This window comes from Simochromis diagramma, unplaced genomic scaffold (genome assembly GCF_900408965.1).
Source record: "Simochromis diagramma unplaced genomic scaffold, fSimDia1.1 OVJJ01000402.1, whole genome shotgun sequence".
NCBI lineage: Eukaryota > Metazoa > Chordata > Actinopteri > Cichliformes > Cichlidae > Simochromis > Simochromis diagramma.
In genome coordinates, this window is record NW_024386972.1 from 5,749,228 (window position 1) to 5,762,767 (window position 13,540).

Sequence of the window (13,540 nt, forward strand, 5' to 3'; positions counted from 1 at the left end):
GAGGATGAGGTGGTATTTTTAGCAGATTTATTTTTTTCCCCTTGCTGCAATCTGTTCTCTGCAGCTTCGGAGGCTGGAAGGATGTGTTCCTCTCCTTTTTTTTTCTTCCTCTTTAATTCTCGTCTCTCCTCTCCATCCTCCTGCATCTGTTGTTCTCAGGAAGCAAATAACAATAATCTGACCTAATCTGTCCATCTGTAGACTCTCCATCGGTATTTCTCGATCGCTGCTTTCATGTTCTTCAGCAGATTGTCTTCCTTTTTGAGTCCCTCCACCACCCCACCCCAGCGCCATTTTGTCAAATAAAGCCGATTTCTTTTAAAGCTTAAGTCATAACCTTCGTGGTAATTGCGTACTTGCATCTACAACAGGAGAATTTCAGGCTAAACTTTTTCCAAGAAAGGCTTATTGTTTTTCAGTGCAGCCTTTGTTTATCCAAATTAATCAGATAGTTAACAGAACATTTTCAGTGCAATGAAGAAATAATACAAATAATTTTCCTCAACTCTATAAAGACTTTTTCTACTTTAGGTTTTTCAATAAAATCTAGTGTTATTTTGAATTTCTGTCTGTTCTCTGCAGTAAGATTTAGTTTAGTTCAGTCAAAAAAAAAAAAGGCTGATGGGGGTATGTGTCTACTAAAAACCTCGGACGGGTTTGAATGCTGGTGACCTTAACCTCAAGGTCAGAGATCAGAGGTCAAGTTTTTTGAAAATCTTATGAAGGTGATAACTCTTGAATGAGGTGATGTTAGATTTTCAAATTGGTACCATAGGTGTGCCGACTAGAAAGCTGATGGGTAACAAAGGCAGTCGCAAGTACTTTTAAGACCAGTAAGCATCGATGCTGTGTGTACTGGATGGGAAAGAGCACACGAGCTTATTATTCATGGACGTTCCCATAATGAATCAACTAAAACAGCCTGATACGACACTGATGCATTTTAATTAAACTTAAGAGTTAATCCATTAAAAACAGATGTGGAGGCCACCATGTTGCCCGCCATCTTGAATACAGTGGCCAAGGTGGACATCGCTGTTCCGCCTAATTGCACTTTATCTATGTGACTAGAGACCGGCCACATGTGTAATAGGCCTTATAACTTACCGTTAATGTAAAGATCAGAAATAGCTTTTTCAAATTCTATTAGTTAGCATTTTTACATGTATAATTTAATGATCTCTTTCTCATTATGCCTCCCCCTGCACTATTTCCTTACCTCAAGCTTCGTCTCCTAAACTGAAGTCAGGGCTTTAACACAGAAAAACATACACAAACATGCTTATTAACTTCTGATATTGATATATAGTAGATTTGAGGGCAAACAAATTCAGTGCTAACTCAGTGATATGTTGATAATAGGAGGAACTTAGAGGAGGCATCTGCATCTTCGTGAGCCTTCACCAGAGTGGCAGGGCTGTGGCAGGATGTGGGCGGCGACCTCACACACAGAAGTCCTGTTGTTCCATAAATATTTAAGACTCAACATTGGTTAACAGATTTTTATGTATTTTCCTGATATTCTGGCCCATTTGTTAAACACAAATGTATTTCAGTATTGTGTAAAATAGATCACATTTTAAATAAATGAAAACTTGTTACATATCTTTTTAATCACAGTCCTGATGGTTTTCCTTTGGTGGAAGAGCAGATGTTTTATAAGCAGAGAGCAGAAATCAGACAAACAGCACTATGAAAAGGATTTCTGAGAGAAGAAGTTCCAGGTATTTTGGATAGAAAACCTTTTCTCTGTGTGCATCCTTGCCAGTTCCCTCCTTTGAAATGTAAAACAAACCAAACTCCAAACCCGAAGTCCTTCCTGTTTTCCTAGAAAACTTCAGAGTCACAGGCTTTCCTTTCTCTTTCTGTTTTCCCGTCTCCTCAATACAAAATACTTATAAATAAAGAAAATGCTCCGATAATTGAATAATGAGACAAAACGTGCCTTTATGTTGGTTTGTTTATTAGTTTTTGAGTACTTTTTAGTGTAAACGTTTAGCTGCATTTTGGTAGTCAAGGGAAGATTAGATATACTAAAATATATAAGCATATATATCAATGTGAAATATTTTAAATTCATTACATTAAGAGGAGAAATACCAGACATTTAAAGGTTTACGATGCCGTGTTGCACTTTCCATTTGTGTTAATAGAATATAAGCAAATTTGAACTTTGCAGTTAAATTTGTTGAATTTGATCTGGTTTCTGTCCAATTGCTAATTCAGGCACTTCACATCCAGCGAGCCGGTGATGACCAGGTTATGGTTAACCAAAGATTCAGATGGAAATTTCCCTTCTTTGGCAAATGTAATTCTTGTAACTGAAGAAGTGCAGAGAGGTGGTTTCAAAGGTAACACCGACTAGTATGTGACCCATCGTGTGTGCAACCTTACCCTAACCAGGTCACTGAAGACCTGCTGCATGTTGGGAGGTATAACGAGTACGGTGGCGCGATGCTAGAGTTTCAAGCTTGATACTATGGGGGAAAAAGAAGCTTCCTTTAACTGCTTCCTTATTCACAAGAGGTGGATAGACAGATCAGCATATCATTAATATCAATTACTATATGAGTAACAGTAATATAGTAGTAATAACACTAAATTAATACAATAACAGAAAAAGGTTTACACACATGAGTCTACAGTCTAATTTAGGATTTAAAAAGAAGCTGACACACCTGACATCAATGTTTTTTGGGGGGTGAAAGCACGCACATTGAGGTTTCTGGTGTGTCTTTCCACGATGCCAGCAATTAAGCAGTAATTGCAGGTGAATGGGTTTAAAATTCCTCAGTATTTTAATGAAAATGCTGACATTTGTTAAATACCACAAAAGAAAGCGATGTGGTGCTTCGCCCACTAATCTGCAAATTTATTTAAGATGTTCAAAGTGTCGCTTTCATTTTTTTTTTCAGTGCTTTCACTTCATTTTCTCTGAGCAGCTCAGCTTCCACAAACATATCGATAAACGGCTTCGGCATTAGAGGGACCGTCTCCACGGCTATTTCTTCTTTTCCGGAAATGCAGCTTAATTTTTTTGTTTTGTTCTTAATTTAATTTTAATTTATATTTAGATACGATTTCATGCTTTCGGATCCTTCTTCAAAAGCGAATCGCCTGCTTGCCTGTGCATGTGTGTGTCTGTGCATGTGTGTATGTGTGTGTGGTGACGTGTACATTTATTGGGCGACCACCCGGCTTGTCCAGAGTACGCTTGTCTCTACGGTGATAACTCTTACCTGTTGTTATGCCTCCTCAACTCTTCTTGTTAACATGCTTGTGTGTGTGTGTGTGTGTGTGTGTGTGTGTGTGTGTGTGTGTGTGTGTGTGTGTGTGTGTGTGTGTGTGTGTGTGTGTCCTAGACAGATGGATGATGTATTATGTAAAACAAAGTGATCCCAGTAATGGCCTGTTTAGCTGCCACCCTGACCAACACCAGCATCTCACACACACACAGTTACACACAAAAACTCACACTTACACACACACACAGAGTCCCTAGACAGCCTGTCTGTAATCGAACTCTGGAGAGGCTCAGCGGTAACCACATCTATAACGCACCCTGGAGAGAGATGCTGGGCGAGTGAAAAGAAAGGCAAACTAGGACAGGAGCGCGGAGAGAAGGAGCGCGTGTGGGAGGGAGCGTGGAGGTGGTTCTCTTGTCTTAAGGTTGCCCTCGGAAAGCATTTATCTTCCAGGGGAGATGCAGAGAGGAAGTGAACAACTGATTGGATGGCGCTGGCTGAGGAGGAGTATTTTAATATGCTATCCTTCGTTTTAGTGCCCACACATGAAAGTATAAATAGCCCGCACACGTACGTATGCATAGGCCGCTGGTAGGTGTGGGGTGTTGTGTGAGAAAGAAGGGGTGGGGGGGGGTGACAGAGGAAGATGAGAGGCCGCTGAATGATTAAACGTCCTCGGCAACACGATGCAAATGATCCTTATTTGTACAATCGAAGCAGCTCAGTGATGTGTGTGAATACTCTGAGCCAAGACTGACTCAGAAAACCATAAAACTCAAGACAGTTTTTTGCACATTTAACTGTGAGGCCAACTTTTTCTACTTCGAGTATGATACCGATACCTTCACTACAGCGGTCTGCTGGCGATGACCTGATACCAGCACTGAATCAATAAGCTGTGTTCATATCTGTGAGGAAAATACTGGGAATAATTCTTGATCTGTAACACAACGTCAGGCTACTTTCTTTTCCTAACAAATAAATACATATGCATATAACAACAGGCCCAAAACAAACACATTAAACAATAAAAAAAATTGCATTCATCTAATTTACTCACACTAGTCTCTTTTCAGCTCAGTGTAGGAGTCATTAAGCTCCTGCTTGCTGTTTTTCCTGCTCCTGCACACGTCGCACGTGGACCTGACAAGAGACAACCAAAGTTAAATAATAATTTGAACATGCCGGGATGTTAGGTTATCATAAATGCACTGAAAGGTTCCCAGCAGGTGTTACACTGGACCAGCCTGCTTGTAGTTTCTGCTTTGTGTAATGTGTCTCTGACCGAACATAACCGGCGAAAGTGAACGAGCGAGAAAGAGAAACAAAAACAATGTCGCGTCAGCGCTTCTCAGTCATGTCGACTCACTTGACTCACAGTTTGCAGTTAAGTTAAATGGTTTATAAACAAACAAAGACAAGCTGTTGACATAGCGAGCGTGGAAAACGCTCCAAACTGCCAACCCTTTGCTGTTAACTTCCTACGAGCTCTGCTGCTACTTGCTGCTGACCTGTGGACGGTATACACGGGAAAACACTGAATAGATTGGCACGTTGTCGCTGATCCAGCTCTTTAACATCAGACTGTTGCGTCATTAAGATTACATGTTGCTCATGTACTTGTGACTAGAGTTATTGTAGCATTATGTTTTCTTTTAGTTTCATATTTTTCTTCACAAACAAAATCAGCTGCAGCAGATTTATATAACAAAACAAAATTCAGGTACTATTATAATTTTCCAGTATGTTTATAAATGAACCAGATAACAATATAAATTTATAAGTTCCTCTTTTTTCCTCATCCCCTTAATTTTCCTGCTTTGATTAGTTGCTCATACCGAGGCTCACGGCTGGTAGCTCACTCTGAGCGCTGGTTAGCTTTAGCCACTTTTGTTAGCTTCTTTAAAACGATTAAGTGTCTCACTAGGTTTGCTGTTGTACACATTTTCACACCGTTTACTTACCTGTGCCGGTGTGTGTGTGTTCCACATGCACGAAATTGGCCAACTCACAATCAGTCATATGGAAGGCTGACCGGCTGGTCACTGGTCATGGTGGAAAACACTGGAAATTGGCTGATTAAGTCATGTGGACATAAGTAAACATAGCACACAAAATCCCTCTAATGCCTGCTGTGTTGACAAAATTGAAAAAGACTTAAACTAAAGAGCTAAAGACATTTTCTATAATTGTTTTAAACTAGTTATATGGAAAGAACTGGTCTTTGTATAGTAAGTTTCTAGTCTGATCATAATGATCACGCCATGACATCACAAGAACTGTTTGCCTTTTCCCACATTTTCACACGACGTTTTATTCTCAGCACTTAAGAGCCTTATCTAGCTTCCATCCACACCTATGGCCATTTCAAAATCACCAGTTAACCTAACATGCATGTCTTAGGACTGTGGGAGGAAGTAGGTGAGAGAACCCACACAGGCTGTGAGGCGACAGTCCAAATCAGTGCTCTGCAGCGCATCGCTGTTTGCTAACCATCATAACCTTGACTGTTTTTCTTTCCTCTGCAGCTTCAGGAACCAACGAGAATGAGGAGCGCGTGTTTCGCGAGAGGATCGGCCCTCGCCGGCGACAGGGCGCCGTCCGTAGGCGCGTCCATCAAGTCAATGGACACAAGTTCATGGCCACCTATCTTAGACAGCCGACCTACTGCTCACACTGCAGAGATTTCATCTGGTGGGTGAAACATCTATCGCATGTATCTGACCCCTTTCGCTTGCTGTGATGCCGCTGAAATGCTGACTCCTCTGTGTGTGATCTGATAGGGGCGTGCTGGGGAAGCAGGGATACCAGTGTCAGGGTGAGTACTTTTCTCCGGCAGACTCCAATTTCTGAAGTAACATTGCGCATCATTTATTATTCAAGCATGAGAACACAAGAGGGATTACATGTTGCTGAGTGACAGCTGTGATTTGGTCCCACGCCATCACCCCAGAGCCACGCATTTACAGCGTTACACGAGCAGAAAACAAAATGAAGCATAATAGTATTAAAAATTACATGCACAGGCTTTTTTTCTTCTCTGTGCTTGCAAATATCCTAAAAATTCAGCTTGAACTCGTAGTGTTATTTAACAGACTCTTTAGGGTACTTCATTACTTCACTTCATAATGCAGCCTGTGGAGGTGCGGGTGGAAGATGTTATGCAGCTTAGCGGTGGAAAAGGTGAAGGTGGAGTGGTTGAAACTGTGCAGCCAGCAAAAGTTGTGCCTCTCTTACCTTTGCTTTAATGTGAATGCAGTTTATCTGCTGTTAACCTCACATTTGTGGCAACTTTAAAGAGTTTTAAAAATCCTCAGAGTCTGTGAGTACTCTTCCTGCCAGGCTTATACATTAAACATTAAATACTTGTGTATATTTTCAGCATTTCCCATCATTTTAACCCAGTTTTATTTTAAAACTCGAATGATATTCACCATATTCGTATTACTTATACTGTCGGTCGTTCAACCAATGAGAATTTGGTCAGATGGGAGCAACTAACAGTCAAAACATTACTTAACTGAGTCATTAATGAAGAATGAAGAATGAGTTCAACAGTTCAGCCCGTCCATCTGGAGACTGCAACCCTACCGAGGCCTGTGCTGAAGTAATTTGGCCTTTGATAAATAAGCCTTAAATCCATTCATCTGGTATGCCAACTGGACTTCCTGGATCATATTTTATTGTCTCACCTGGAGTTTAAACAGCATGCCTCTATCAACACAGCTGTCTGTGGTTAAACGCGGTGCATTTCTTTTTTCCCCTGGTTTAAATATGCAACCATAATAAAGATGTTTTGATAACAGAATGGTGTTTAGGTGTCAAAATGATTCTCTGCGCAGCAGGCGGTTGAGCTATGCAGTTTTCATTGATGCATATGGGCTCGAATTTCACTCGAACCGAAGCATATTTTTTATGTTTCATGTGGGTTGTTTTTGTTTTGTTTTGTGACACTACAACAGTACACCTGAGTGCATCCTGTAAAGATAGAGGAAGGGAACGGAAGCTGCTCATGTGCTCCTGTTGACGTGTTGCTTATACTGCACAGTCTGTGTAAACTAATCGTTGCTTGTGAATATGAAAGTAATGGATATTAACAAAGAAAAATGGAAACTAATTCTGTTTTTTGCTGAATTATCCATTGTTAATGTCTCCTAGTGAGTTGTGCTGCCTATGAAAATTCTTCCGTTTGTGCTTTTTATTCATTTAACCTTCATTCATTCATTTAACCCAGAAAATGTAACTCCCACGATTAAAATCCCTTACGGCTAAGTTAGGAAGCAGCTCAGTCAGCAGGCTAATAGTACCTGCACAGATATGGATAGATAGATATACACAAGTTAAGGAATATATTGTTAAATAATCATTATTCAGCTACTCTTCGAAGTCTTTTTCGTGTTAGATTTGTAGGCCTAATTAGGTCTTTCTCATTAATGAAGAGCCGTGCAGAGGATGTGTGGCTGTCAGTGGTAATGCTCACTCACCCACATTCTGTTGTAGACTGTAATTATTTGTAATTTTAGTTAGTTAGCCTTTTCATATTGATATTCAAAGCGGGTCAACCAGATCTTTCAGGATTGGTCGGCAGTGGCACGAAGAAGTGTGCGGCTGCATTGCAGTGCTTTGTTGAACTACACTTGCCTCCCAGGTCATACTTAATTTTGTGTAAATATGATCAGAGATATGATAAGAACAGATAAGGCTTTCTTATAGCTTGCTGTTTGTTTGCAGCTGGAAAAATCAGATTAGCACACTTTGAGATGAAGCTGATGTCCCTCTGCCTCTCACACATCTGTTGTTCAAAATGAAAATATGTTTATTTGACCAAGGTTGTGTGTGAATGCCTTTTAGTGTGCACGTGTGTTGTCCACAAACGCTGCCATGAGCTGATCATCACCAAGTGTGCCGGCATGAAGAAGCAGGAAGACACACCTGAGGAGGTACACACGTCTGCAAACACTCAGCTGCACGGAGACTTTGCAGGAATGAGAGGATTTTTAGTGGACCTCAGTTCATTATTTGCTAACTAAAGGCTCAACTGAAGTTTATTAATTGTTTTTTATTCAGAAATCATAACTTAGACAGTGAGAAGAGCACATATAAAGATATACCAAGTAGTCTTGTGGCCCTTATGCATAGAAAGCGGTGTGCACTGTGGGTAATTGAACTTTGTGCGCTGCCTGTGCTATTGTTTCCAGGAAAATTAAACAGGTTTAAATGGTTATGTTAGCATTGTTCCATAATTTAACCCCAACAATAGAAATACAAATGATCTTTTAATACTTTTGCTACAGTGAGAATACACATACGCCAAAACTCACTTTGATTTGACTTTATTAGCATTATTTTACCTCTTTTTCAATTAAACTTGATTGTATTGTTATTTTAAATGCTGATCCTCACAGTTTCAGAGAGTAGGAATCATGAAAGAAATACTGAATATGGACAGAGACGCTCAACATTCAGGCCACTGATGAATAAATCTGTTGCTTAAAGCAATGTGTGTCAGAACGCTCCTCTGATAATGCCACCCTGACCTCTCGTTAATGCCCCCGTGTGTGTGTCTGTGTGTTCTTCTGTGTGTGTCTCCCTCTGCAGGTGGGCTCACAGCGGTTCAGTGTTAATATGCCCCATAAGTTCAGTATCCACAACTACAAGGTCCCCACTTTCTGTGACCACTGCGGCTCCCTGCTGTGGGGCCTCATGAGGCAGGGCCTGCAGTGCAAAGGTGAGTTTATGAGCAGTGGGGAATTCACATGAGAGCCCACGGGGAAACATCATGGCAGCCCAGGTGCTCATATTTGCATGTTGAAGCCACATGATGTAAACAGGGATGCCACGAGGAACAGTGTTTTCATTACATCTGTTAAAACATGATAACAAATGAAAAATGATTGCTTTTCCCCCATGATTAATTACATTTCTGGTAAAAAAATAGTGTTAGGCTTTTGCTATAGACTCTACATACTCACATAGAATTTCTTTTTAATCTAATTTTCAGAAGTATCCCCAAGTAAAGTCCACCACTTGCACTTGTTTTTTGTCATGCAAAAATGGCTTCCTTGGTCTGAACTCGTGTTTTATACTAAATGTATTTTAAAGAATATATACATTTTTAGTTTGCAGACTCATTTCTGGATTTTTAAAGTAAAATGCCTTTAATGAGCACTTAGGTTGTAGTAGCAGGAGACATGGTTTATGTGTTTAAATTTCACATTTTCTTTCTTTCTTTTTTTTACAGTGTGTAAGATGAATGTGCACAGGCGGTGCGAGACCAATGTAGCTCCTAACTGCGGCGTGGACGCCCGAGGAATCGCCAAGGTCCTGTCTGACCTGGGAGTCACACCTGACAAGATCTCCAACACTGCACAGCGCAGGAGGAAGGTAACAAGCCGCCCGTGTCAGGCCTTTACTAGATTTTCTCTTAAGGACGTGACTTCTAAATACTGCTCATCTGCTGCATTTTCTTTAGGCCTACCACATAAGTTGTCCTCCACTTGTCCAGTTTCCACAAAACTCCCCTTGTTAATGCAAGAGAAATAGGAAGATAATATGGGAAAAGACTTGTTTCAGTCCTTATAGAGAGAAATACCGTTGTCATGTATGTACAGGTGGTGAGCTCGAGTTCTACCCGAGGAAATAAACTCCAGCACCGCAGATGTGCACAGAAAATGCATTTGGGACTTTTCCCAGGCTGTAGCACCTTCCCTGAGGCCGGCAGGTTAACCTGTGGAGTCACACGTATAATGTGCTAATTAAGGAGCTTCATTAATTAAGGAGCTTACTGGTTCCTTCTTTTTTTCCAGTGTTTGTGGGAAGCCCAGCTAAGCTAACCGTCTGTTTTTCATCATCGTGTGGTGCACATCTTTGCATTTTACTCCTAAGGCGTCTCAAAGGGTGTCCATCTATTTGTCCAACTACGCATTTCAAACTGAATGTATTTCTGTTACTGTTGGATGAAAAGCACAAGCTGTTTTCAGACTCTGGAGTATCAGTTCGGGACGTTGTTCAAAGATGTCCTCACTCACACGCGGCACACAACGGCAGGAGTCGGTTTCAGATGGGTTCTCACTCCTGTAAATACTCCGCGTGGTTTGGGTTAGGGAGAGCACACAGGAGGCAGGACACATGACGCCCACTCGCTCGCTGTGAATTCACCGAGCTATTACCTGCTTTATTCTTACACTGGGTCAATCAGACATCACACAGACTTTGTGTGGGAGCGACTGCGTTGCGCATTTGTATTCTCACGTGCTCCCGTGTTTAGTAATGCCTTTAAAAGTTCAGGCCTGCGTTGGACGTGTAAAAAGCAGCTTTAAAGCTCCGATTTTCAACTGAGAAACTTGGATTCACCTCCGTGACTCGCGATTCAGGAAACAGATTTTTAGAGGACAGCCCAAAGGCACGGCCATGTTGACTCTCTCTGTGTTTCTCTCTTTCTTCAGTTGACTCCAGGGCAGGACCCTCCCCAGTCTCCTCCTGAGCACTCTCAGACTGAGGAGAACAGCTTCAGCCAGCCAGCTGTCCCCACCTCCCCCTCACAACAGGGTAACACGACACACACACACACCAAAAAACCACATACGCAACATCAACAAAAAGACGTTTAAAAGCCCGCTTCGAGATGGGTACGGCGGGGGGGCGGTTTAATGTGTAATTCTACCAGTGAGGGGTAGTCATTCGATTTCAGCGATAATATTGTTGCTGTTTTTAAAAAATAAGTTAAATGTTATTGTTTTTTTCTTTCTCTCTTTTTTTTTCTAAAAACAAGCTAAAATTGAATTATCCCTCCACCGCCCACCACCATTTGGTTGTCACAGTTAGTCATCGCATTATCACACTTTGCAAGCTGAGAAATAAAAAAGTTAACTTTCTCTTTGTGGAAGTCGTCCCATTTTTTTTTTTTTTTTGTTCTCGTCGAGCCAAACGCCGATGACAACGGCGCCGCTCGCTGCTGTTATTTAATCGCCCTGGTCCGGGGAGTGAATCATTCCAGGTTTTAACAGAGGATGTTATCATGTTTTGTTTTTTTTTTTTCAAAGTTTATTGAAAAGCAATCAGTAACAAATGTGTAATGCTTCTAAACAGCTCTTATTTCCATATAATTGAGTTGAATGCTGACAGGAAAAAAGAGAAAAGTCAGCCAGCCTGTTTTTGCTGATGTCTGATCTGCTTTTCCGATGACACCCACAGACTTGGCAGAGTTGGATCGCCTGCAGGACGCGCTGTCGCTCGACCAGCAGGGACCTCAGCACTCTTCCTCCTCTTCCTCCTCCACCACCTCCTCTTCCTCATCCTCCTCGGCAGCCAGGCAGAACGGAGAGAGCCAGAGGAGGAGCCTGAAGGATTTCAACTTCATCAAGGTTCTCGGCAAAGGCAGCTTCGGCAAGGTGGGAGAGCTCGGAGGAGGCGTGCGAGGGGGATGTTTATTTGTTTGTTCCTCATTATGTTTATAATTAAACTGTTGTTTTTTTTTTAAATCAACAACCAGTTCACGGGGTTCCCATTATTCATAACAGCTGAATTATCAGGGGAAGTGAATAATATCAGGGGAGCAGAATAGACTGACGCTCATGTGCATTGCATTCGATTCAGGCACCTGCTTTTATTTATAATTTAAATGTAATGTTTTGTGTGCAGTTTAGATTTTTCTGCTTATTGTTTTCTATTTATGGGTTGCAGGATTAATTGGTACCATGTTGATACAATGTCCAGCAGCAGGTCACTGTAAAACCTTTGTATAGTTACTGCAGATTACCTGCCCAACACCAGATGGTAGGTTAGAGAATAGCTGGTAAATATATTGGGGCTCTGAGCAGATAAAGAGCCATTTGTTTCAATCACCAGCTGCTAGAGACCAAAAACAGATAATATAATATTGTTCCATTCATAATTTTATCACTGTAAACCCCCTCTTGCATTTTATAATACACCGACGAGCTAAAACATTATGACCACTCACTGGAGTGATTCATATTGATGATCTTACACCTATTGCAGTCTGTGATTGAACAGGATGAATCTGAGCAAAATTGACAAAGCCAGACGACCCAGTCTGAGTAACGAGCCAAGCCAGTTTCCCATTGTCTGGCGCAGTGGGAGGACTCTTACATTTCATTGGACCACCTTTAACTTTGTTGCATTGTTGCATCGTTTTGAAAAGCTTGTGCAATGTCACTTCATTTATTTTCATTCAGATATGCATCAGTTGTTCAGCCCAGAGCTCCCTCTCTTGGAGATGTGAGAGTCGGGGCCGCTGTATGAAGTCTGCTCCAACATGTAGATTTTCTGGACTCTTTCACAGTTTCAGCCTAATGATTCCTGTCGTTGCAATCTTGGAACGCGGCTGCACCGTCGAGGAGAAAAAAACTCAGTTGATGAAAAATGATTCAGTCTAATCAGGTAGTCAGCTGACCCGATGTTTTCAGGTGCATAACATTCCTCAACCTGACCGGCTGACACAAACCCAGGTCATAACACTGCTCCCACAGGCTTCATCGCTTCGTCCACCTCTCCTCTTACTCAGATATACTGATCGCTCTGGAAAACAGATTAAACATCCAGATTCCTCTGACCATGTCACCTTTTTCCGCTTTTTACAATCTCTTTGCTTCCCAGCAAACCAAAGCCTTTTTCCTGATTTGCTTTATTGATAAGCGGTTTTGTTAGGCGGGCACAGCCGTTTGGCACCGATCCATTAAGCTCTCTTCACTTTGTTGAAATGCTCTTATTTCCCTTTCCTTTTAGCGCTCGAGTTCAGCAAATGTTAAAGGGGTGTCCAATCGCAGTTATTCAAGATTACTTCCTGATTACATTTCTTCCTCAAAGATGATGTTTCACCACTATCCTTCCGGGTTGTCAGTAATGCCTTTGGCACTTCTTAACCTAATTTTAGAGGTTTCAGCAGTCTTCTTTATTGTGTTCTTTGCTTGATGCAGTAACTTGACCCTTCTGAAACGAAGAAGCATCTTTTCCAGGACCAGAGGAGATGTCTTCCGATATGGTGGTTTGGAGAAAGAAGAAGTTACTCACTGTTGCAGACCTGAAGCCTATTAATCACTGCAGTAATTATCTAGTAGAAGGCTCTTACCTATTTGCTTAGTAAATCCACATGGTGACCTTTTTGTTTTTTTGGTGAGGTAGTGTATTAAAAAAGAGGGAGAAAATCACAAGATATTCAAAACAGAGAAACATTAAAAAATTATGAAAGAAAAGGTGTGAAAAAGAAGCAAAGAGGTATAAAAAAATAAAACACTTGTGAATAATAGAAGCAGAAGGCTAATTAAGGATTAAGG

General features: G+C 41.3%; 1 protein-coding gene across 1 annotated transcript in view; it reads left to right on the forward strand.

Annotated features, from left to right (window-relative positions):
- LOC120738002 (protein kinase C epsilon type-like) overlaps positions 1-13,540 on the forward strand; it is a 52,016-nt gene that overhangs the window by 30,645 nt on the left and 7,831 nt on the right. Inside the window, exons 3-9 of the mRNA XM_040039001.1 lie at positions 5,774-5,939; positions 6,029-6,063; positions 8,097-8,185; positions 8,844-8,973; positions 9,487-9,629; positions 10,691-10,793; positions 11,439-11,635. Coding sequence (XP_039894935.1) covers positions 5,774-5,939; positions 6,029-6,063; positions 8,097-8,185; positions 8,844-8,973; positions 9,487-9,629; positions 10,691-10,793; positions 11,439-11,635 — 863 coding nt within the window. The remainder of the gene's footprint in view (positions 1-5,773; positions 5,940-6,028; positions 6,064-8,096; positions 8,186-8,843; positions 8,974-9,486; positions 9,630-10,690; positions 10,794-11,438; positions 11,636-13,540) is intronic.